This window comes from Panthera leo, chromosome C1 (genome assembly GCF_018350215.1).
Source record: "Panthera leo isolate Ple1 chromosome C1, P.leo_Ple1_pat1.1, whole genome shotgun sequence".
Taxonomy (NCBI): domain Eukaryota; kingdom Metazoa; phylum Chordata; class Mammalia; order Carnivora; family Felidae; genus Panthera; species Panthera leo.
Window position 1 is genome coordinate 182,784,702 of NC_056686.1, and position 23,232 is coordinate 182,807,933.

Here is a 23,232-nt window from a genome sequence, read left to right on the forward strand (position 1 = left end):
GCGGAAGAAGTTATTTTAAGAATGCATATCAGGTCATAACTCCCTCTTTTATTTATTTATTTATTTATCTATTTATTTAATTTTTAAAAATGTTTATTTTTGAAAGAGAGAGCGAGAAAGTGAGCCTAAGTGGGGGAGGGGCAGAGAGAGAGGGAGACACAGAATCTGAAGCAGGCTCCAGGCTCTGAGCTGTTAGCCCAGAGCCTGACACAGGGCTCAGACTCATGAAACGTGAGATCATAACCTGAGCCCAAGTCAGACGCTTAACTGACTGAGCTACCCAGGCACCTCCATAACTCCCTTTTTAAATCTTCAGTGAATGACTTGGAATAAAAATCCTGGCAGGATGTTTAAAGTTTTTGCTTAGGAGCACACACTCCACCTAGGTGCCCCCTGCCCCACTTTCTAATTGCATGAAAATGGGCACATTTTAAAATATTTCTGTGCCTCAGCTTCCTCATCTACAAAAGGGGAATAATCATACTAACCCCACAGGGTTGCTGTGGGATTAAGTGAGTTAATAAATTTAAAGTGCTTAGAACAATGCTGGTGTATAGTAAGTACAAATACATGTTAGCTCTTGTTGTATTATTTATAAGATTGGCTGCTGCTTACCACTTCTACCTTGTATGGAGCCATTCTCTCTTCATACCTGGCTCCAGCACACAGACCTTTTCCCTGTTCCTCTTTCCTGCCCTAGGGTTTTTGTACATCTGGGGGTGTTTCCTCTGCCTAGAACGGTCTGCCTGTGGCTCTAGAATGCTGGCTTTCCAGTCTCAGTGTGATTGGTGCCTTGTCAGGCGGGACCTCCTGATCCCTCCTTACAATATGGTGTTAGGTAATGTCACAACACTTTTCTCCAGTTTGAAATTAGATACATATGTTTCTGTACCCGTTACCGCCTGACTGCCTGATGCCGCAGGGCCAGCTTTTTGAGAGTAGGGAAGATGTCCATTTTGCTCATCATTGTAAATCCAGTGCCTGGCATAGGGCCTGGCATAGGGCCTGGCATACACATATTTGTGGTGAATAAATACATTTTCTTTGTCAGTACTCTACCTCACTCCTCATTCTGATACACCTTGCCTGTCAGCTCCACATAAGCATTTTTTTTATTTTTTATTTAAAAAAAATTTTTTTTTTAACGTTTTATTTATTTTTGAGACAGAGAGAGAGACAGAGCATGAACAGGGGAGGGGCAGAGAGAGAGGGAGACACAGAATCCGAAGCAGGCTCCAGGCTCTGAGCCATCAGCCCAGAGCCCGACGCGGGGCTCAAACCCACGGACTGTGAGATCGTGACCTGAGCTGAAGTCAGCCGCTCAACCGACTGAGCCACCCAGGCGCCCCTCCACATAAGCATTTTTATAGGGGTGAAGAGTTTGAAATGAACTTAAGTCTAAAAATTCATAAAAAATCAAAATGTAGCCTTAAGATGTGGGTGAACTAAAGGTGGGAAGAGACTATTCTCTGAGGATAATGGGGGCATTTGTAGGCTAGTAGAGTATGGGGACTCATGGGTGTATATGTGTCTGTGTCTGTGTCTGTGTCTGTGTCTGTGTCTGTGTGTGTGTTTTATATCAGCTGGCAAAGCTGCTCATCTCAACCCATGCCAACTGCCCACTGGATTCTACACATTCTGGTAAAATAAAGTGTTTTATCTTTGTTGGCTCAATTGGGACCAGTTGGAGTTCTTTGCCCTATAGTGCAAGCCCCTGTGCGTGTGCAGTGATTCCAGCAGAGGACCGGTTTGGTGAGGACCCAACAATGCTGGAGAATGTCAGATACAGGAAACCATTGCAGTGGGAACCCTCAGGCTGCAAGAACAGCAAGACGGCCGCTGGGTACCTCTCCTGTTGGGCTTTTCGAAGCAGAAGGCTTTGAGAGTGCGTGGGAAAGGGCACTGAAGAGGAATTTCACAGTCCTTATAACCTCTCCACCGTGACCCCACCAAAGGAGAAAACTTGTTAAAAGTTTTGTTCCCCCTCTCCCTCTTTCTAGAGGAAGATATTTTATGAGATTTGTGGAGTAAGGTATTTAAATGTCTGTGCAATGTCTGGTTTTGTGCTTTTATTTCTCATGGTGAGCGGACTTCTGACAATATTTTGGAAGAGGATGGAAGCAAGACAAAACAAAATACGCATTGTCCCCTATGTGCTTTAGCTGTCAGGCATCAAATGTCCCAGAACAAAGCAACCAATTCAGCCCTGCTTCCTCCGACTTGCTTCTCACAGTGACACAGGCATGGGTCACAATTTCCCCTCTGCAGCTTCCCTGTGTACTCCTAGGGAAGTCCCAAGAGACACACCCAATTGCCAGGCCCCACAGACCGTGGTGGCTCATTAGGGGCTTGGCATGGCCTGCAATGTAAAATGTCTAATGAGACATTCCAGAGCTGCTGAGAGGGAGAGATTCTCCCCTGAGCTCTCTAAATAGCTTCTGAGGCTTTATGAACAAAAGCTCTACAGAGTCTCTGGCTGGCAACTGCTGTGGCTAATTTTATTTTCATCAGGCAAGGCCCAAGGCGGGGATGCCTGAAAGAGATTCTGAAAGGAGTATTTCTCGTTTTTCCTTCAGCAGTTAGTAACAAACCAAATTTTGAAATGTCTCCAACTAGACTTTTTGGAAGGAAGAGAAGAGAGAAAGAAATATATGAAGCATAAACTGACCTCCAAGTAGCTGATCCATACTAAAAGTACTGTAGCTGCACACAAGTTGCAGGAAAGAAAACTAACTCCAGAAAATAAGCTCTGACAGTGGGTAAGGCACTGTGGGAGTCATTTTGTACATACTGCATCTTATCAAATTTTTATAGCAGTAAAGTAGGGAGTATTTTTACTCCCCTTATAGGAAACTGTGGCTCAGTGAGCCCACCTAACTTCCCCAGATCACCCAGCTAATAAGTAGAGAACATAGGATTCAAACCCTGGTCTATCTCATCCTAAAGTCCATGCTCTTCTTAGATTTTGCTGTTTCTGGGGCACCTGGATGGCTCAGTCAGTAAGGGCATGAGACTCTTGATCTTGGGGTGTAAGTTTGAGCCCCATGTTGGGTGTAGAGATTACTTAAAAATAAAAATCTTATGGGTGCCTGGGTGGCTCAGTTGGTTGAGCGTCTGCCTCTCGGTTTCACTCATGTCATGATCTCACAGTTCGTGGGATCAAGCCTGGAGTCAAGCTCTGTGCTGAGCATGGAGCCTGCTTGGGATTCTCTCTCTCTCTCTCTCTCTCTCTCTCTCTCTCTTTCTCCCCCTTTCTTCCCTTATCTCCCCCTCCCCTGTTTGTGCATATGCATGCACTCTCTCTGTCTCTTTCTGAAAATAAATAAACTTGTGCTTGCTTCGGCAGCACATATACTGAAAATAAATAAACTTAAAGAAAAAAGATTTTGCTGTTTCCGTAAAAGACCACCTTGGAGGAAGTTTCCAATAACCAAAATACTAAGAACTATCTATTGAGCACCTGCTATGGGCTGTGTGCTATGGGCCATATTTCTGGGTACTTCAATAGGCTAGATCCTTACTCTTGGTTGCTAGTTAAAAGAACTTATTGGACCATGACTCTTGATAATTTTATTTATTTTTGAAGGAGAGAGAGAGACAGAGCATGAGTGGGGGAGGGGAAGAGAGAGAGGGGGAGACACAGAATCCGAAGCAGGCTCCAGGCTCTGAGCTGTCAGCACAGAGCCCAACGCGGGGCTCGAACTCACGAACCGCGAGATCATGACCTGAGCCGAAGTCGGACGCTCAACCGACTGAGCCACCCAGGCGTCCCATGACTCTTGATAATTTTAAATAATCATCCAAAGTCTTTAGTTCTATTAGTTAAGGTATCCCTGATGTAATAGGCTGACTTAATGATAGTAAAGAATACTGATATCTCATTGCTTTTTTTGTTCTTTCCTCTAGCCTCATTAAGTTAGTTAATCTTGGTTTTAATAGCCTTCATCCTTCCTAATGCAATTTTCAAGTCTCCTAACTATGAGTTTTTCTTTTAGCACTAATCTCTTTTTTATTTTTATTTTTTTGAGAGAGAGAGAGAGGGACAGTGTGTGTATGTGCATGTGCACGTGGGTGGGGAAGGGACTGAGGGAGAGAGAGAAAGAATCTTAAGCCATCTCCATGCCCAGGGCAGAGCCTGATGCAGAGCTCGATCTCACAACTGTGAGATCATTACCTGAGATGAAATCAAGAGTTGGAGGCTTAACCAACTGAGCTACCCAGGTGCCCCAGCACCAATTTCTTTTTTAAAACACTTTCCCTAGAAAGTAACTTTTGGAAAGTTTTGTTTGTTTTTGTGATAGACATGAGTGATTACATATCCCATCGTAACTAAAAGAGGAAGACTAGGGGAAGTTGAAAGATAAAGGGAAGGCAGAAAAAATAGAGTAAATATCATTTTCTAAACCAAAGATTATTTTTCTATACAAATTTTAGAGTCAGATATAGATTGGAAGTACATGGTTAGATAGTGTCCAAATCTGGGATTGTGTAATAAGTTTGGAGAGTAACTATCAAATGCCACTATAATCCTTTTAACTGGACTGTTATAATACATCTTATTTGGAAAATCCTACTAGTCAATCACACAGTGGTTTGTCTATACCTGATAGTTACAACCCGACAGCAAACATTACATTATAATTCTACCACACACTATGATTAAGCTTTTATTTATTTATTAAAAAATTTTTAATGTTTATTTTTGAGAGAGAGAGAGAGAGACAGAGCATGAGTAAGGGAGGGGCAGAGAGAGGGAGACACAGAATCAGAAGCAGGCTTCAGGCTGTCAGCACAGAGCCCAACACAGGGCTCGAATTCACAAACTGTGAGGTCATGACTTGAGCTGAAGTCTGACGCTTAACCGACTGAGCCACCCAGGAGCCCCTAAGCTTTTAAATTAAAGCTGCATAGCTGTGTAATAATTGGAATCTAATTCCTAATGAATTTTATAATGAATAATAATGAATAATTCCTGTCCTTTTGGCCATAGATCTTGAGAGGCAAAAACACTTCCACCAACTCTGATACAGGTCAAATTTTTTAGGTATCAATATATTATAATATAAAACATACCTTTAGATGTTTCCCAGCATACAAAAGAATCAATTAAAGACAAGCCTTGTTTATAATAAAATGTAGTTAACTCCAGCCAATCGGCATCAAGTGTACTAATGACAGATCCTTTTCTTGTTACTTTCATTGACAGGATGCCTTCCTGATAGGTCCAGCAGGTTGATTCATCATCGAAAACATTGAATATTGTATACAACTTGTTTTCTGGGGATAGGCATTCAGAAAGAAGAAAGATTATTTATTTATTAATTTACTTATTGAAAAGATTCCTAAACATTTTTTTATTACTCATGTATTTCAGGCATACAGACAAACATAGAGAATAATAAAATTACCCAGCACTCAGCTTTATTAAATGTTGACCTTGTGCCATGTTTCCTTCAGATTTATTTTTCCAGAAAATGAGAGATGGATGTAGTTGAGGCTTACTATGTAGTCTTCCCTAATCCAGTTCTCCCGAAATAGGTACTATAATAATTTGGTGTTTATTTTTCTCATGCAAGCTTTTATTCTTTTAATATACTTTTATATACCCATTAATATATGTATATGTGTGTATATATATATATATATATATATATCATATTCTGAAGTTTAAAAAACTTTTAAAAAGTGGTGTTGTATTTATGCATCTATAAATTGATTTTCTTTTGCTTGGAGTGGAATTAATACATGTAGACCTTATTCAGTTAGTTAAACTGCTACATAATATTCTAGTTTATTATTCTCCTGTTGATGGACATATACATTGCTTCCAAATTTTTGTCATTATAAACATTGTTCATGTTTCCTTAGACACACATGTGGGAGTAGCTTCTAGCATACATATGTAGACATGGAACTGCTAGGTCATATCTTCTACTTTTCCATAAGTTGGCAAATTCTTAACTTGGGGAGTGGTGTATGGACCCACCTCTATGGTTGTGTTTAGGAAGTCTAAACCCACTTGCATTGCAAAAGCATTTGGGGGTATGTATGTATATGTGCATTTTTCTGGATTGAGTCTCTGTGGATTTCACCAGATTCTCCAAGAGATCTTTTGTGTGTATCTCCCCCAACCTCATGCTGCCACTACCCCACCCCGACAGCCCAAATTAAGAACTTTTGCCATAGACAAATTATTAAGAAGTATAGGATTTAAACTATTTAGAAAGGGGAATCTAAAGATTATTAATTATGGGAATGCAAGCTGGTGCAGCCACTCTGGAAAACAGTATGGAGTTTCCTCAAAAAACTAAAAATAGAACTATCCTACGACCTAGCAATTGCACTACTAGGCATTTATCCAAGAGATACAGGTGTGCTGTTTTGAAGGGACACATGCACCCCCATGTTTATAGCAGCACTATCAACAATAGCCAAAGTATGGAAAGAGCCCAAATGTCCATCGACGGATGAATGGATAAAGAAGATGTGGTATATATATACAACGGAGTATTACTCGGCAATCTAAAAGAATGAAATCTTGCCATTTGCAACTACGTGGTTGGAACTGGAGGGTATTATGCTAAGTGAAATTAGTCAGACTTTAAGAGACAAAACAGATGAACATAAGGGAAGGGAAACAAAAATAACATAAAAACAGGGAGGGGGACAAAACAGAAGAGACTCATAAATATGGAGAATAAACAGAGGGTTACTGGAGGGGTTGTAGGAGGGGAAGTGGGCTAAATGGGTAAGGGGCATTAAGGAATCTACTCCTGAAATCACTGTTGCACTATATGCTAACTAATTTGAGGTAAATTTAAAAATATATAAAAATAAAATTAAAAAAAATAAAGATTGTTAATTAAATTAAGTAGGTAGTATTTTGGATTTAGAATTTAAAAGGGCTAGAAATAGACACTTGATCTAATCAGGTCGGGATGGGAACCAGCGGGAGTTTAAAGGTAGCATTGGGTAGCAGATAGCAAATAGGTCTCTGACCATATCTTCAACAACTCTTGTTCTTAAAATTTTTACACTGCAAGAAAATCAGGGTGATTGTTAGTTAAGGAGCTGGTGAGAAAATAGGAGGGTGGCGGTGGCAGTGAGGAAGGATGAGACGATGAATTAGGAAGTGCTCCTGGCTTGTTCATAAAAAGACTGTGCTGACCATGGTTGATGGGTCTCTGCTAGGCTCACGAGATTGAGCACATCTCATTACAACCAGAAAGCCAATGTGCATGTGTGCAGTGTGTTACACGAGTGGGTACAGCTTCAGCACAAACTTAGATCAAAAGGTCAGCCAATAGCAGCTAAATTAATCCAGAATTTATTCTGTGGCAGGCACAGTGCCTTATCTTTTAGCTACTTTTCACAACAACTCCCTTTCTATAAAGAAATTGAGGCAGCCTGACTCCAGAGCTCTTAACAGTAAGGTATGCATAGTCTTTGACTTTCTCTAACAGTGCTTTTTAAAAGCATGCTTGAAAAGATATCAGAAAACTCTGAGCAGGCCAAGATGCATGAGGAAGTGGTCTCAATTGCTTGGGAAGAGTTGCTAGTTGGCAAAGTAGAATAAAACTAATGGTTAAAGTTATTTTCGGATGCAGGCACTATTGTTATATTAATTGCTTCATCATGGTGTGCATTTTCATATTCTAACTGATCATCAAAGAAAGTCAATTAACTTCAAGGGCAAAAACCATCCATGAAATGGGAAAGGCCAAAACTAAAATTCTCATACTCCGTTTGCAAAAACCAAACATAAATCAGAACAGCTTTCTATATTTATAAAATCACTTTCTGTATACACGCATAGCCTCCATTTTATAGGGGAGTTGGTGAATGACTAAATGGAAACCAAGTTTCAAACCAAGTTTCATTATATGGATGGTATTGTATGACCATGCCCGGGACAACTGTTTGAAAAATTGCCTTACCTTATTTCTGGCTGTAATAATTAAAAACAAAATCAAGATGAGTGTAATATATTAGTTTATTCGGTTTTTGTAATTTTAGAAATTTACTTTGTCTCATATTTCCAAAAAAACCCCTCAAAAACTTATTTTTACTAAATTGAAACTAATATACTATTTCTACTCATCTTGTCTATTACCTTCTCCCTTTCTTGATTTAGAATAACTGGGGCTGCCATCTCGGTCCATCTGACACTGTTCACTTTCATGATGAAGTTCTTCCTCAATTCCACTCTCAGATGATTGCCCACTTAATGTTCCTTCGTTCCAACTTTTACAGTTTTCATCTGAAGTGTGTCTCAGAGGCAGCGCTGACTCTACATCTTCATCATGGTTGGTTCCGTTGCAGAATTTAAGTGGTGAATAAGGTTGTGATATGAATCCAACAAATTTCATTCCTCTCTTAGCAGCTATATTAATCTAAAAGAGATTGTAGAGCAAGATGTAAAATTCATTTACATTGATCACTTTATCAGTTAACCTGTAGGTTTATTAAGGAAATTCATAAGAAGAAGTAAATTGACCACTAACTAAAGACCCATTCATAAACAAATTAATAACCTGTAACAAAGCACTACTCCTAAGTCTATGTCACAGTATTATTGTGACTTCTTCAAACAGAACTGATACACTTTAGAAATTATGAAAAGAAGCAGATGCTGGGGAGCTCAGTCTGTTGAGCGTTAACTCTTGATTTCAGCTCAGGTCATGAGCCTAGGGTCGTGAGATTGAGCCCTGTGTTGGCTCTGCACTGAGCATGGAGCCTGCTTGAGATTCTCTCTCTCTCTCTCTCTCTCTCTCTCTCTCTCTCCCTCTCCCTCTCCCTCTCTTTCTCTCTCTGTTTCTCTCTTTCCCTCTTCCCCTTTCCCTGCTCTCATGTACTCTTTTTCTCTCTCAAATAAAATTAAAAAATAAAAATAAAAGAAATTATGAAAACAGGAATCATATTTTTCTTCAAAAGGTTACTATTTGAGAAGAACTAATAATTCTATAACATGATTTTTGCAGGCCTGTTAACAATGGTCTCTCCCACTGAGGCAAAATTAAAAGCTATTCCAAGAAATCCTCAAAAATAACATGACCAAATACATCTTAATTAACAAAGCAAAAACATTAAAAGCAAAAACATACAGAATTGCTTGCTTGATGTGGGTAAAGAAAAATGTTAGAAGTCTAATTCTTGACAAATGTGTGCATGTAATGCATAGGCCCAATTCACTCTTAGGAAGCTTTCCCATCTATTTATATCTTGATGCTATTGTCTCCTATCAGGCCAAATGCACATGATCAGATTCAATCGTATAAGTTAAAGAATAGGATTCAGAAGAACATTACGTAATGCCAGTGAAATAATTTGAGACGTTAAGAGTGGTTATTTTCATGCCCAGCACTTTCCCCTTTCTCTGCTTTTTCTACATTTCTTTGTTCTTTTTGTGTCCATGTCTTTCTCCTCTGTTAAGCTGGCAATTCTTTTGAGGGCAAGGACTGTGTCTTAATCATTTTTGTATTGTGCCGTTTTGTACCTACAGGTGCTCTATAAGTATTGGTTAAATAAGTAAAAATGAAGAAATAGCAACATCTTTAATTTGGCCACTGTTTTAAACATTTAAACTACATGTTTTAAATGCTACCCTGGGAGGGGAAGAAAGAGTTATGATGGAGGTTGCAATGAAAAGGGCCGGGAAGAACTGGGGCAAAACCAGAGAGCAATACCCACTCAAGGGGGACAATGGTCACTCAGCTCTAGTCAGCGAGGAAAATTCTGGGCAGGACAGAGGTGATAGGTGTGTGGAGCTAAGACAGAGGATAGTGCTGATGCAGTATCATTTACTCCTATACATGGACATGTTGAGATTGTAACAATGCATGAAGCCTTAAAAATAACCACAAATTGTCCTTTATATCAGGTGTCCTGGGAGAGAAGAGGGAGTGGTAAGGGGGCATGATGTTTTTGCAGGTGGAAATGGGTAAATTTATTGTCAGTTCTTTCTCTAGGTCTTATTAGTTGATTTGGGTGAAAAAGTACAGAAGGCTTTTTCTATTACTAGAAAGTTTTAGCTGGAAACATTTGGTAGCAAATATAGTGTTAATGTTTTTTTCCAGTTTTTAAATCGGAAGATTGATATTTTTAAATGTTATTTTTACTTTAAAATCCTGAGAAAAACACTTATAAATCTAATTTTAAACATAAAACAAATATTGATCTAAAGTTAAAATGACTTAAAATCTAGCTATTCAACAATAAACTCTTTATGTAAGACAATTGTTCCAAAATAACATTTGGCATTCATCTACTGCTCTTGTTCATACATGGGGCAATGTTCAAATAGTTCATGTGCTATGTTTCCTGAAGCTTTTCTCTTCATGAAATAAATCCATTACTCTGATTGCTGAAATAACAGTACTTTCCTGTTTAAATAGATCTTTAACTGTGTCCAGGAAGTCAAATGCAAAACAAGGGCTCTGATGGTGATCTATTAAGACTAAATTAGTAGTTACATTTTGTTTCAAAATAAATTTTCTGGAGGGGATTTATTCCCAGAAAAACAAGTTGAAATCTCCCAGATTAGTAGTAGTAAACAGTATGCGTAGCTTGTTTATAAAAATCTAGTCTTTTTCCCCCGCACCCAGAAAAAAAAAAAAAAAAATCTAGTCTCAAAGACTGTTCCTGAAAACCTTATTGAATGGTGACTTTATACGTAAAAGAGAAATATCATTAGCAGCTCTAACTGGCTATATACAAATTATAGACACTCTGACACACAAGACCACTTAAACCTTGGGAACAATACTAGAAACAGTGAGCAAACCTTAGTTTCTTACTTGAAAGGAAATGCCTTAGGTTTTTGGCTATATTCATTTAAATAAAACCTAAACCCTACAAATGTATCAATGCAACTAAGAAAAACTTTCACTTAAAATGCCATCAATTTAGAACACTTATAAATGTACAATTTTTCTTGGTCTTAATCAATATGCATATAGTGTTCAATTTTTTGTTTAAGTTTCAATTAAGTTATTTTGTATAGACTTTTCTATCTCAACAGTCAATATAGTTGTTACGTTTAGTCCCCATAAAATATTGCATTGTATGGATGTACCATTGCTATCTCCTCAATTTTCCAATTATTGAGAATCTGGCCCCTTTATTCACTGTTGATTAAACTACTTTGTATAAAAATGACTTTCCCCCTTTTCAATTAATTTCTTGGAATAGATTCTAAAGAATAAAATGGTATTTATGATTTTTTTGACCAGATTGATATCCAGAAACACCTAATTTACTACAATGTACTAATTTATTACGATGCCAGTTGCGATATGTGAATGTTTTCTTAAAGCTCTTCCAACACTGGATTTAATACCTTCAATTTAATTTCTCAGTTAATATTGGTGAGGTATTAAATCTCAGTTTTATTTTAAAAATTATTAGTTAGGTTGAACCTTTTTCCAAAGGTCTGTAGTTTATGTTTCCTTTTGTATTTTGCTGTCTGTGGATTCTGTCTGTCCATTCAAGACTGGACATTACTTTCATGCATTTGTATTCATTTTATATATTTTTTAAATAACCCCCCCTAAGACACACTTACTGGAGATCCCCCCACACTGATTCTTTTTTTAAGCTTAATTTTCCTAATATATAAGTTATATTTATATTCTCAAACTCCTCAACTTATTCATAATTCAGTATGTCTATTCTTTTGTTTTCTTCTGTATTTTTTATAGGTAAAAAAAATTACCTCTTTATCTCATTTGAAATGTGTGGAGTCTATTTTACACAGAGCAAATTGTCCATTTCCCCAGCAGTTGTTTTCTGGGATGGTTGTTTTCTCACTTTATTTCATTGGGTTTGTTTCCAAACTTCTTATAGGTGTGTAAATTTATTGCTGGCATTTCCATTGACCTGTATTTCTGTTTCTAACTCTGTATAATTTAGTATGTGTGCTTCAATATGTTTTAACTTCTGGAAGAATAAGTCACTTACCATTTCCCTGTTCTTTTTAAGGTAAGAAAGGAGATTGATGAAGAAGAAATACCAAATATTTCTCAATATCACATGAAAAAATGTATACATTTAGTACCTTTTCTATCAGTTCTTTTGCTATGTCATTTGTTTGTGTCTCATAAGTTAGAGGACATTCCTCAATCACGAGCCTTGGGCGTCTTTGTCCACTGGATGCTGCCGAATGCTTCAGGCTGTAACAGAGAATATACCCATGGTTGGAAGTCAATTGATCATTTTCAGCTAATATGCTTATGTAAAATTGAGAGAGCAACTCACAAATAAGGTCAAGGCAATCTTTTTGTTGTTGTTATTTCAAACTTAATAATGGTGGTCTTCTTAGGTAAAAATACCAGAAAAACAGGTTGAATTTTCTTAATATAAACCTCTATTAATATAATTTCTGATTTGATATGGAAGAAAAAATTCAACAGCGGTTTTAATAAAAATTGTAAGAAATGATTTTAGATCACTGTTACACTTGATTATTGTACAAAAACGTTAGTCAAGGTCCTCTTTAAATGCAAATAAATATTGTCCTGTCTTCTTCCTTTTTTTTCTTTTCTGATCATTACCCTTTGCTTATTCTTAGCCTTGTCAGAGCACTACTAAGTCCATTTGAAATAATGTTAAAAAAGACAAAATAATTTATACATGGTTTATAAGATTTATAATTAGAAGTGTTGCTACTGTGTGATAAAATGACATGTTTATTTAATAATGCTTGGAGTATCTGATCAAATTCGATCTCATGGTGAAAGCTGACGCCTGTACAAACCCTCTCAGACATGTATAAATAGGCTTATACTGATAAGTAGCAGGCAGTGTCCCTTAAAAGCACCTTTCTTTGCTTAGCCCTTTCTTAGTTAAAGCAATCAATTGTTAGGCCATCACTAAAAAGAGAAAACAGTTTTTACCCTGGTATTTGGGATGGATTGATATAGTTAAAGAGTTGGGTGAAAAAATTTAATGTGTTAATCAAAGACATTGACTTGGTTATTTTCGCTCCTCACTGGAAAGGGCAATTGTATTTTGAAAATTATCAAACTTACAAGCTAGGCTGGCAAAAATGGTTGCAGTATTATTTGGGAAAGCAGCTACCAAAAAAAGTGAAAAAAATGAACTAAAATGGATGGTCTTTACACTCCCCCCCCCCCTTTTTTTTTTTGAAAAGGCTGAAGTCTATCAATTTGTGAGAACTCTGCACGTAGGCCTTTCTGCTGTAAACTGCTTAGAAGGTAGAGCTAGTTTCTGTTGCCACTATTATTAAAATAGTATAGGACAGTTAAAAAAAACACTCAGTGAAAGTGGACTTCATTGGTCCAGTCATCTCTTTTAGCCCAGTGACAGGACCTGTAGCTGACAACTACTCCCTCATCTGCTGAAGCTTCTAGGTGCTTCTTGAATCTATCTTCCTTTTCCTTTGTTCACCGACATCCTCATCTAGGACCCATTTGTCTGCAAGGGGCTAAAATCAAGGAACAGTTTTAAAAAGGAGGGAGGTGTAAGTTTCCTTCTTTCATTCCAGGTTTAACCACTAGAAAATGTGCTCTCAACCAACCCCCCTAAATATCCTTTATTCCCCATCATTACGTTCAAACTTTCTTTTCTTTTAACCAAAGAAAACTGTCTCGACAGCTTCTTAGTCTGTTTCCTTGAGCACTAGGCTTACCTTAACTTCAAGCGCAATAGCACTACCCTGTACAGGTAACTTGCAGGTAGGTGTTTTCGCTGCCCCACAGGTTGTATAACAGGATGAATAGCCCCAACAATATATCCTTTAAGATAGTAGTCTTCAACTTTTGTTACTATATCCGGAATTGAATTTATCTTGATGACTTCTGGGTTTGGCGAGGCTGAAATATCAAATGCAATGAGAAATCGCACATTTATAAAATTGAATTATATGTTACTTCTATTTATGTGTGACAATAATTAATGAATGGAAAGCATATCCATGTGACTTAATCTCAAAGTTACACTAACATGTATTATATATTTTCTAAATTAATTTCAGAAAAAAGCAAAAGTAACCTTATAAGCTGGTAAATATGTAATATTACCAATATGTCTTATTGATAAGGTAAGAAATGCCTTATATTTACTTTTTCAATTAAGGCAGCTTTATTTTTTAGAATTTCATTTTGAGTGATGGTATTCCATTAATAGATATGGAAGACACACATATGAGAAACAATATTAAGTTGGAGAGCCAATTGTTTTTATAATTCTGAACAAGCTGAGATGCATCATTGTTAAAAATAAAATTCATACAAATCTAAAAATTAAAAGTGGGTGTAATGATATTTGTTAAGCAAAAATTGTCAAGTGCTTTCTTATTTCCAATTACACTTCAAAAGCATCATGTTTTAAGTTTCTTTGGGAAACTAAACATGATTTCTTACGGCACTTATATAAATGCTTGAGTGGAGGAATTGAAAAAGGAAAGGTATCCTGAAGTTCTTTTTAATAAGTAAAATTTCTAAATGTAGAGGAATTTTAAATGCAATAGTGATATGTAATTGAACTAGCCCTTTGAAGCAGGGCAAATCTGTAAAAACTATAGAGTAGTACAATGTGTACAGTTTTTAGTAAAAGGAAAAGGGTGTGTTATTTGGGAAAATGTTCTTAATGTTCAAGCAGAGTTAATTTAAAAAACAACTTTATTTTCTGTAACAATATTTCTCATTTTCTGGAGAGAAGTCAAGAATTAATATCTAGAAATAGACCTGCAATTTGATTATCTCTTGAGTAACAAAACATATGAACTTAATTCCAGGCGTGAGCAGTGCTGGCTGTTGGCCATCTGTCAGTCTGGTCCGTGGTGTCCAGCAAAGAACTGTGGCTAATTGCCTGAACACAGGAAGGAGGTTAAGAAGCAGACAAGGAAGAAGGGTCAGAGGAAATCCCTGCCTCCTCTTACATTAGTATCCACATGATGGAACAAAAATCCACCAACACTGGGTATTCATGCCAATGTCTCAAAAGAAAACAAAACCCTTAATAGAAAAGTTATATAAATTAAGACAAATCCATTTCCTCAAAGTCTCTTTCTCTTTTGGATTTACACTAATTTATTTACAATGTATTTTCTTCATCATTATGTATAGGGAGAAATACCAAAGAGAATGATCCTGGACTTGGAAGGAAACAGCTGGGTTTCATCGTCCAATGGCCCTGTGCTGCATGGTTGTGTGGCAATCACTCCATTTTTCATTTGGTTTTACTTTTTCAGTATTTTAACTACCAATCCTATTCCCAAACAAAGAAACTGAAAAACTATAAAACACAATAAACCGTTAAGACTAAGGAATGATACATACATAACCCAAACCTATTTTTAGGATTATATACTAATTCCACAAAATTTTTTCAAAATGAGGCCTTTTTAATGGATCTTGCTGTTTATTATAGGAAGTGGAAATGCCTTACTTAGCATGATACTGAAGAATCTTCATAGTCTGGCCTCTTTCTACTTATTCAGCCTTCACTGTTGTCATCTGTTTTCTTGTAGGTCTTGCTTTGGCAGGCCTGTACTACTGCAGTTCCTGAACCTCACATGCTGTTTCATGCCACCAGGCCTTCACTTCCTTTCCTGCTCCCTGAGGCTGGTTAATCACTTCTTCCTCTGTGTGTGCATTCTACTAGTTCCTTTTCAGACTTTATTATAGTTGCTTGTTTATATGTTTGTGTCTGCTGTTAGACTAAGAATTCCTTAATGGCAACGAACCTACCTTATTTTTCTTTCTATGCCTAGCATTTTCCTTAGGTTATTATTATGTTAAGTTGGAAATACTGTTCATTAGGGAAACTATGAAGTAAAATTATTGCATAAAGGAGGGAAAGCCATCAAGGTTAGCTGGTAAATTCAGGAACAAATGTACACATTATCTAGGACTTGTTGGAGAGAGACACAACAGGGAAAGAACACACAAAAAGTGTTGCAAAACTGTTACTCTTTTGATTATAAAAGTGAAGGTGGTCAAGAACCTAGTGAGAATCCAACCAGGTAGAGTTAAATGTCATATTCACTTCTGAATGGTCTAGCTTCGGGCCCCATTTTAGGTTCCTTAAATTAATCATATTGCAATGAGAAAATGACAAAGAAAATGAGGTAAAAAGTAATGAGAAGTGGAACTACACTGGATGTAATTAGCTCCACCTTGGAGTGAAATCTGGAGAGAAATTTGGGAGACCTTATCACATACAAAGAATGAGATTGTAGGCTTAGAGAGCTTCAGGATCCCGCTGGGCTTGCTTCCCTTGCTGACTTGGTTGGAGTCACTGTTTGGTCCAACGTTGTCTTACCTAAGTCTACTCTCATACCATTGCTTGGAAGGAAACCCCAGAAATCAAGAACTGAGGATTGGGAAGAGGCTGACTACTTTAGTTGCTTCATACAAGTAAAATCATACATTACGGTTGACCCTTGAGCAACATGGGGGTTGCGGCACCAACTCCCATGGTCAAAAATCTACGTATAACTTTTGACTCCCTAAAAACTTAATTACTAATAGCCTACCGTCAACTGGAAGCCTCACCAATAACATAAACAGTCAATTAACGCATATATATATATATATATATACACACACACACATACATATTATATACTGTATTCTTATAATAAAGTAAGCTAGGAAAAAGAAAATGTTATGAAGAAAATCATAAGGAAGAGAAATAAATTTACAGTACTATACTGTATTTATCTAAAAAAATCTGTGTGTAAGTGAACCTGTGCAGTTCAAATCCTTCTTGTTGGGTCAACTCTATTTTTTTGTCTTTTTGTGACTGGCTTATTTCACTTAATACAATATCCTCACGGTTCATCCATGTTGTAGCATATGACAGGATTTCCTTTTTAAGACTGAATAAGATTCCATTGTATATATATACCATATTTTGTTTATCCATTCATCCATCAATGGATATTTGAGTTGGTTCCACTTCTTGGCTATTGTGAATAGTACTGCTATGAACGTGGACATGCTAATATCTGTATGAGATACTGCTTTCAATGCTTTTGGATGTATACCCAGAAGTGTGATTGCTGAATTATACGGTAATTCTATTTTTTAAAAATGTTCATTCATTTTGAGAGAGAGAGCACATGTGAACAGGGAGGGGTAGAGAGGGGAAGAGAGAGAATTCCAAGTGGGCTCTGTGCTATCAGCACAGAGCCTGCCGTAGGTCTCTATCACACGAACTATGAGATCATGACCTGAGTCAAAATCAAGAGCCAGATGCTTAATGGACTGAGCCACCCAGGTGCCCCTGGTAATTCTATTTTTAAGTATTTGAGGAATGGCCATATTGGTTTCTATAGTGGATGCACCATTTTACATCCCCATCAACAGTGTACAAGTTTTCTAATTTCTCTACATCCTTGCCAACACTTGTTTTCTATTCTTTTTTTTTTTAAATAGTAGCCATCCTAATGGGTATGATATTTCATTGTGGTTTTGATTTGTATTTCCCTATTAGTGATGTTGAACATCATATGCTCATTGGCCATTTGTGTATCATTTTTGGAGAAATGCCTTTTCAAGTCCTTTGCCCATTTTTAAATTGGGTTATTTTTGTTCTCAATAAGAGTTCTTTACATATTCTGGATATAATATTTACTTCCATTTCATAGGTTGACTTTTCACTCTGTTGATTGTGTCCTTTGATACACAGAAGTTTTTAGGTTTGATGTAGTCATATTACCTATTTTTGCTTTTGTTGCCTTTGCTTTTTGTGTCATATCCAAAAAATCTTTGCTAAATCCAATGTCATGAAAGTTCTACCCTATGTTTTCTTCTAGGAATTTGATAGCTTAGGCTAATCTTTAAAGACTTTTTTTTTGAAAAGTACAATAGCACTAGATTATTGGTTTAAATTTTTTTTTAACATTTATTTATTTTTGAGACAGAGAGAGACAGAGCATGAACGGGGGAGGGTCAGAGAGAGAGGGAGACACAGAATCTGAAACAGGCTCCAGGCTCTGAGCCATCAGCCCAGAGCCTGACGCGGGGCTTGAACTCATGAACCGCAAGATCATGACCTGAGCTGAAGTCGGACACTTAACCGACTGAGCCACCCAGGCGCCCCTAGATTATTGGCTTAAAAAGGTAGGCTATGCCTTCTTTCTCAAAATGATGCCAGAAAAATGAAAAACTTTGATACTTTCACATTGGCTTTACATGATTATTTTAGGTAAGGTAAGTTATAAAATGAATACATAAAAATCATGAAAGTATAAGAAATTTTAAAGTTTATTGAAAAAATACTATTTACCTGACAAAAGTGAAACACAAAAGAATGTAGATTGTAGTTTATAACTTAAAATAATATATGAGTGGAGATGAGCATTTCATCTTATGAAAGCGTGTCTTTGTAAATTATACAATTCAATATAAGAATGAGGGATGTGTGTTGGCTTGGAAATCTCTCCTGGCATTTTAACCACTCCCACTGGCCAGGTGTAATTATAGTGGGTATCACAAGCTGTGTGAAGTTGGTTGTTTTTCCATATGGCATGACTAGAGAGAGTGCTTGAGGTTTCAGTCAACAAACCATTCAAGGATCACTTGAATTATAACTGTGAGTTCTGGTTTCCTGGTTGTTGCCTGAAAACTTGCCATTGTTAACCTCTGGCAATATCAAGAGAGCCCCAATCTCAGAATGGGTGTCAGGTACTTCAGAGAAAAGCCCAGGACTCTTTTAAGAAATGTGGCATTTCCAATACTCCTGACATCCCAGAGGAAAAAGTTCTGTGGAAAAAAGGGGACACAAGGGGTCTGAATCTGAAAGTGATTTAGAAGAATTGAGGCCTGAGTGTAAAGAAGTTTTAGGAATATTTTTATTGCACTTAGTGTTCCTTTTTTATGTATGGAGGAGAGATAGAAGGAATAATTGACGTTTATTTTATTTTATTTATTTATTTTTTTAATTTTTTTTTAACGTTTATTTATTTTTGAGACAGAGAGAGACAGAGCATGAACAGGGGAGGGGCAGAGAGAGAGGAAGACACAGAATCCGAAGCAGGCTCCAGGCTCTGAGCTGTCAGCACAGAGCCCGACGCGGGGCTCGAACTCACGGACCGTGAGATCACGACCTGAGCCGAAGTCGGACGCTTAACCGACAAAGCCACCCAGGCGCCCCAATAATTGACGTTTAAAAATGTCTCAAAGAGCTTTTACCATTGGTAAGAATTAAATTACTAAGTGAGAAAGTAGTAAGTCATAGTTTAATTTGTGATTTTTTTCTCTCTTAGCAGTACATAAAGTAATGGTGTGTTTTACAATCAACAATGTTTTGGAGTCAATGAAGAATGATAATTATATAGCAAAGAAGTGGTTGCAAATACATTGGCTAAGAGAATGAGGATTTGGGGCACCTGGGTGGTTCAGTCAGTTGAGAGCCTGACTCTTGATTTTGGCTTAGGTCATGATCCCAGGGTCATGGGATTAAGCCCGCATTGGGCTATGCACTGAGTGTGGAGCCTGCTTGAGATTCTTTCTCTCTCTCCCTCTGCCCTCCTCTCCCACTTGTACACTCACTCTTTCTCAAATAAAAAATTAAATAAATTAAAAAATAAACATAAAAAAAAGAGAATGAGGATTTGAAGAACTCTTTGTTTGGTAGTATATATGTTCCCACCCCCCACCCACCCAAATTTGAACAGGGATAAATTCTTAGTTCTTTTCATAGTTCAAAACACAGAATGAGAGAAATCTGATTTAACACATGTTCATTTGGTGGGGGAAGGAGGAAAAACCCTAGAGACTTTAGCTGCCCACAAATTAATTATAAGTTAGCACTTAACCTAATGTGATCATAGTCATCTGAAAGAAAACGGTTTCCAAACTGGCTCACTGAATTCTGTGCTGAGCAGACCACCATTGGTATACTTCCTGTTTATTTTCCTTCCCTTTCATATTTATCACCACCTAAATAATAATCAGAATATACTAGTATATTCACCTAATTATCTTATTTAATATCTGCCTCCCTCACCAAAATGAAAGCTTCATGAAGGTGGGGATATTCACATTTTGTTCACCTCTATTTCTTTACACCTAGAACAGCACCTACCACATCAATAGTTAGTTAATATTTGTTGAATTAATAATTGGATTGTGTTCAGTTTAAGGGCCAAATTAGAGACAGACAGTTTGAAGCTGGATTATGTTCAAAAAAAGTGCTCAGGATAGCAAGGAGTCTGAAGACCCTTACAGGTGTTCTTCAACTATGTGCTAAATAAGTGAGGGATAGGATACCATCTGGATATATGTCAAGGGCTATCGCACAAAGAAGCTGGCAGGTTTGACACTGACTGAACAGTGGTGGAGACAGGTACACAGAGGAGTATTCACCCAAACTGCAGGTGGCAGGGAAGAAAAATAGGACTCTGACATGCTCAGTTGTTTAAATCTATGTATGGTAAAGACATATGGCAAAAAATTAGAGGTAAGAGACTTTTGCTCCATGTAACTGGAAAGCAGACTGCCAGCAGCCTCAAAAACCTAGTACTCAAATAAACCCTCAGCTTACCAAAAAAGTTCTCACAAAGCATCCACTTCTTCATGAGAGGCATGGAGCTCCCTTCAGCTCCCCTCACTACCATGTGTGTGTTGGACTGGGGTAGCATATCCCAAACTTAAGTCATTGAGCACACTTTCAGTTTTTGTCTTATCTGAGTACCATCTGTACTTCCATATCATTACAGTTCCTCTTTAAATTTTCATTTTAATTTTAACCTTATTTCAGGGGTTTCATGGGTGGCTCTGTCAGTTGAGCATCCGACTTCGGCTCAGGTCCTGATCTCACAGTTCGTGAGTTTGAGTCCCACATCAGGCTCGCTGCTGTCAGTGCAGAGCCTGCTTTGGATCCTCTGTCCCCCTCTATATCTGCCCCTCCCCTGCCTTCCCCCTCTCTCAAAAATAAATAAACATTAAAAAATATTTAAACTTAAACTAATTTCAAAAGGAATTTATATTTCTCATAGGACTGTAAAAGCAGAATTACTTACCATGAGCAGAAAGTTGTCATACAAATAAATACAGCAAAAACACATTATATTCTAGCTTGATACTGTTATCTACCAAAGATTCTGAGCCACAGCTCTATTCTCTTTGTTGAAAAGTAAAATTAGCCATTAGAGATGTGTTAAAGATATATTAACTCCAAGCTGATTGGAAGGCTTAAAAAGAATTGAAAAGAGCACAACATTCTGAGACTCAATGTTATTTAATTCTGTGCCTGTATGCACAACTTGAAAGCATCTCATATCCAGTGCCAAGTGATTTTGTAGAGGCTTGGAGACCCACTAAGAAGGAGCAAGGACATAACAATAGTAGCAAGGAGACAGAGGACATCAGAGGGAATAAAATGAATTACAAAACTAGATAAAAGAACTATTAAAACTTTACATACAGTCTGGGGTCACTTAACAGGCTTTCTACACTTCACTGTCCCAAATTGATTATTATAATGAACTCAGTCCCTCCATTCTCTTGTTTCAGAACATGGTTTTCAAAGGCAGAGTTATGTAACATATTAAAAACAATCGCCAAGAAGATAGCTATGACAGACTAACATTGGTGCTTAAGGGGGTTCCTGTTCAGGTGGAGAATGTATTTCTAAGGAACACCTCATTCTCTGGTGATGTCAATGGAATAAATCCGGGTTTCCAGGTCAACTCCACACCCTCTTGCACTCTCACTAAAGTAAGGTCTTGCATCTCAAAGCAAAAGAAATGTTAATGCATTAAACACACACACACACACACAGTAGTTTTGGGAGGAATAACAAACTGAGAAATCTAGAAAAGTTAGGGAGGGAGAAAAAATTGTATAAATATATTTTAACATAAGTTTATGTGAAGATCATGTTTGTTTTGGGCTCAGTGCCTTACATTAATTATTCAACTGTCTCAAGTGTGTATATTCTTCTATCTGAAGGTCTGTGTCTTTTGATAAATAGCACTCATTAGAGACATAACAATTATGGTAAGTGCTTAAAAATATTTATTAAAGGATCAACAAATGAAAAATTAGGTGTAACATTAACATATTTAATTAACAGAGCTTCAGAGTGCTCATGGAACATCAGTTTAGAAAACAGACTCTAGAACCTGGGTGCAAATCCCAAGTCTGCCATTTACTAGGTACTTTGCACCCATGTTCCTTAGTTTCCTTATCTGCAAAGTGAGAGTAATAACAGGATCCACCCTATAGGATTGTCAGAAGGATGAAATAAGTTAATGTTTGTTCCTAGAAAGTATCTGGCATGCAGTATGTGCTATATAACTGTTGGTTGCTTTGTTAAATAAACTCCTCTCCTCTGCAAAGAGAGGAAATGCAGTATCCTTACTAAGAGCATTAGGCTTTGGAAGCAAATCACCTGGGTTCAAGTCAAGGTTATACCATTTACTAGATCTGAAACAAGTTACTTTGTCTTTCCGAGACAAGGATAAATAATAGTAGTAACTCCATAGAGTTCCTCAATAGTAACTGTAAAACAGGAGCCCAATGCCTAGCACAAAGTAAACCCTCATAGGTGTGCCTATTGGTGATCCAGTCAGAAAAGAGAGCTTCAAATGAAGTTGCCTTCAGAGATACATCATTGTTGGTTTTAAAAAGCTCCCGAAAGATTGTTTTAGAGATTTGGGTTTATTCCAAGCACATGGCCTGCTCCCATCCTGTAGAATTCTAGAGGTCCCTAACTCACTCTCTGGATCAGAGGCCCTAACACATGCTCTAGATCTCATGTCCGTAACTCACCCTGTGGATTAGGCATCCCTAGCTCACACTCCATATCAGGGGTTCCTAACTCACTGACCTATTACACTGAGTTTTGGACTCAAATGCCTGAAGGCTCTAGGCTGATAAAACAAAGAAAGGAGCTGTTCTGGAGGAGGCTGTGGGACCTGGAAAAAACTCAGAACTTCATCCAAAGACAGCAGTAGCCCTGGCTGAGGGCTGCCATATGGGCAGGCGAGCCTGGCTGTTATTGGATCTTCTAATTTTTAAGAAGACCCTCAAATCCAGATTCTTATGTAATATTTGCCAATTTAAAAAAAAAACGACAGTTAATTCATATTTTAACACTGTACACACCAAGTGAAACCTGTCTGAAGGCTGAATATGGCCCATGTCTCCTTGGCTTGCACCTTCTGCTCTGGGTCACCCCAGGGACTCTGCAGACTGGAGCCTGCTCAGGTCCAGGCCAGGCCACCTAGATCATGTTAGACAGTGTTCAGCATCCTAG

General features: G+C 37.6%; 1 protein-coding gene across 10 annotated transcripts in view; it reads right to left on the reverse strand.

The window, feature by feature from the left end:
• RFTN2 (raftlin family member 2) overlaps positions 1 to 23,232 on the reverse strand; it is a 136,218-nt gene that overhangs the window by 70,738 nt on the left and 42,248 nt on the right. For all 10 annotated transcript variants that reach the window (XM_042949612.1, XM_042949614.1, XM_042949606.1 and 7 more), the window contains 4 exons: positions 13,649 to 13,832; positions 12,056 to 12,170; positions 8,114 to 8,393; positions 5,074 to 5,277 (listed from right to left, as the gene is read on the reverse strand). In XM_042949612.1, coding sequence (XP_042805546.1) covers positions 5,074 to 5,277; positions 8,114 to 8,393; positions 12,056 to 12,170; positions 13,649 to 13,832 — 783 coding nt within the window. The remainder of the gene's footprint in view (positions 1 to 5,073; positions 5,278 to 8,113; positions 8,394 to 12,055; positions 12,171 to 13,648; positions 13,833 to 23,232) is intronic.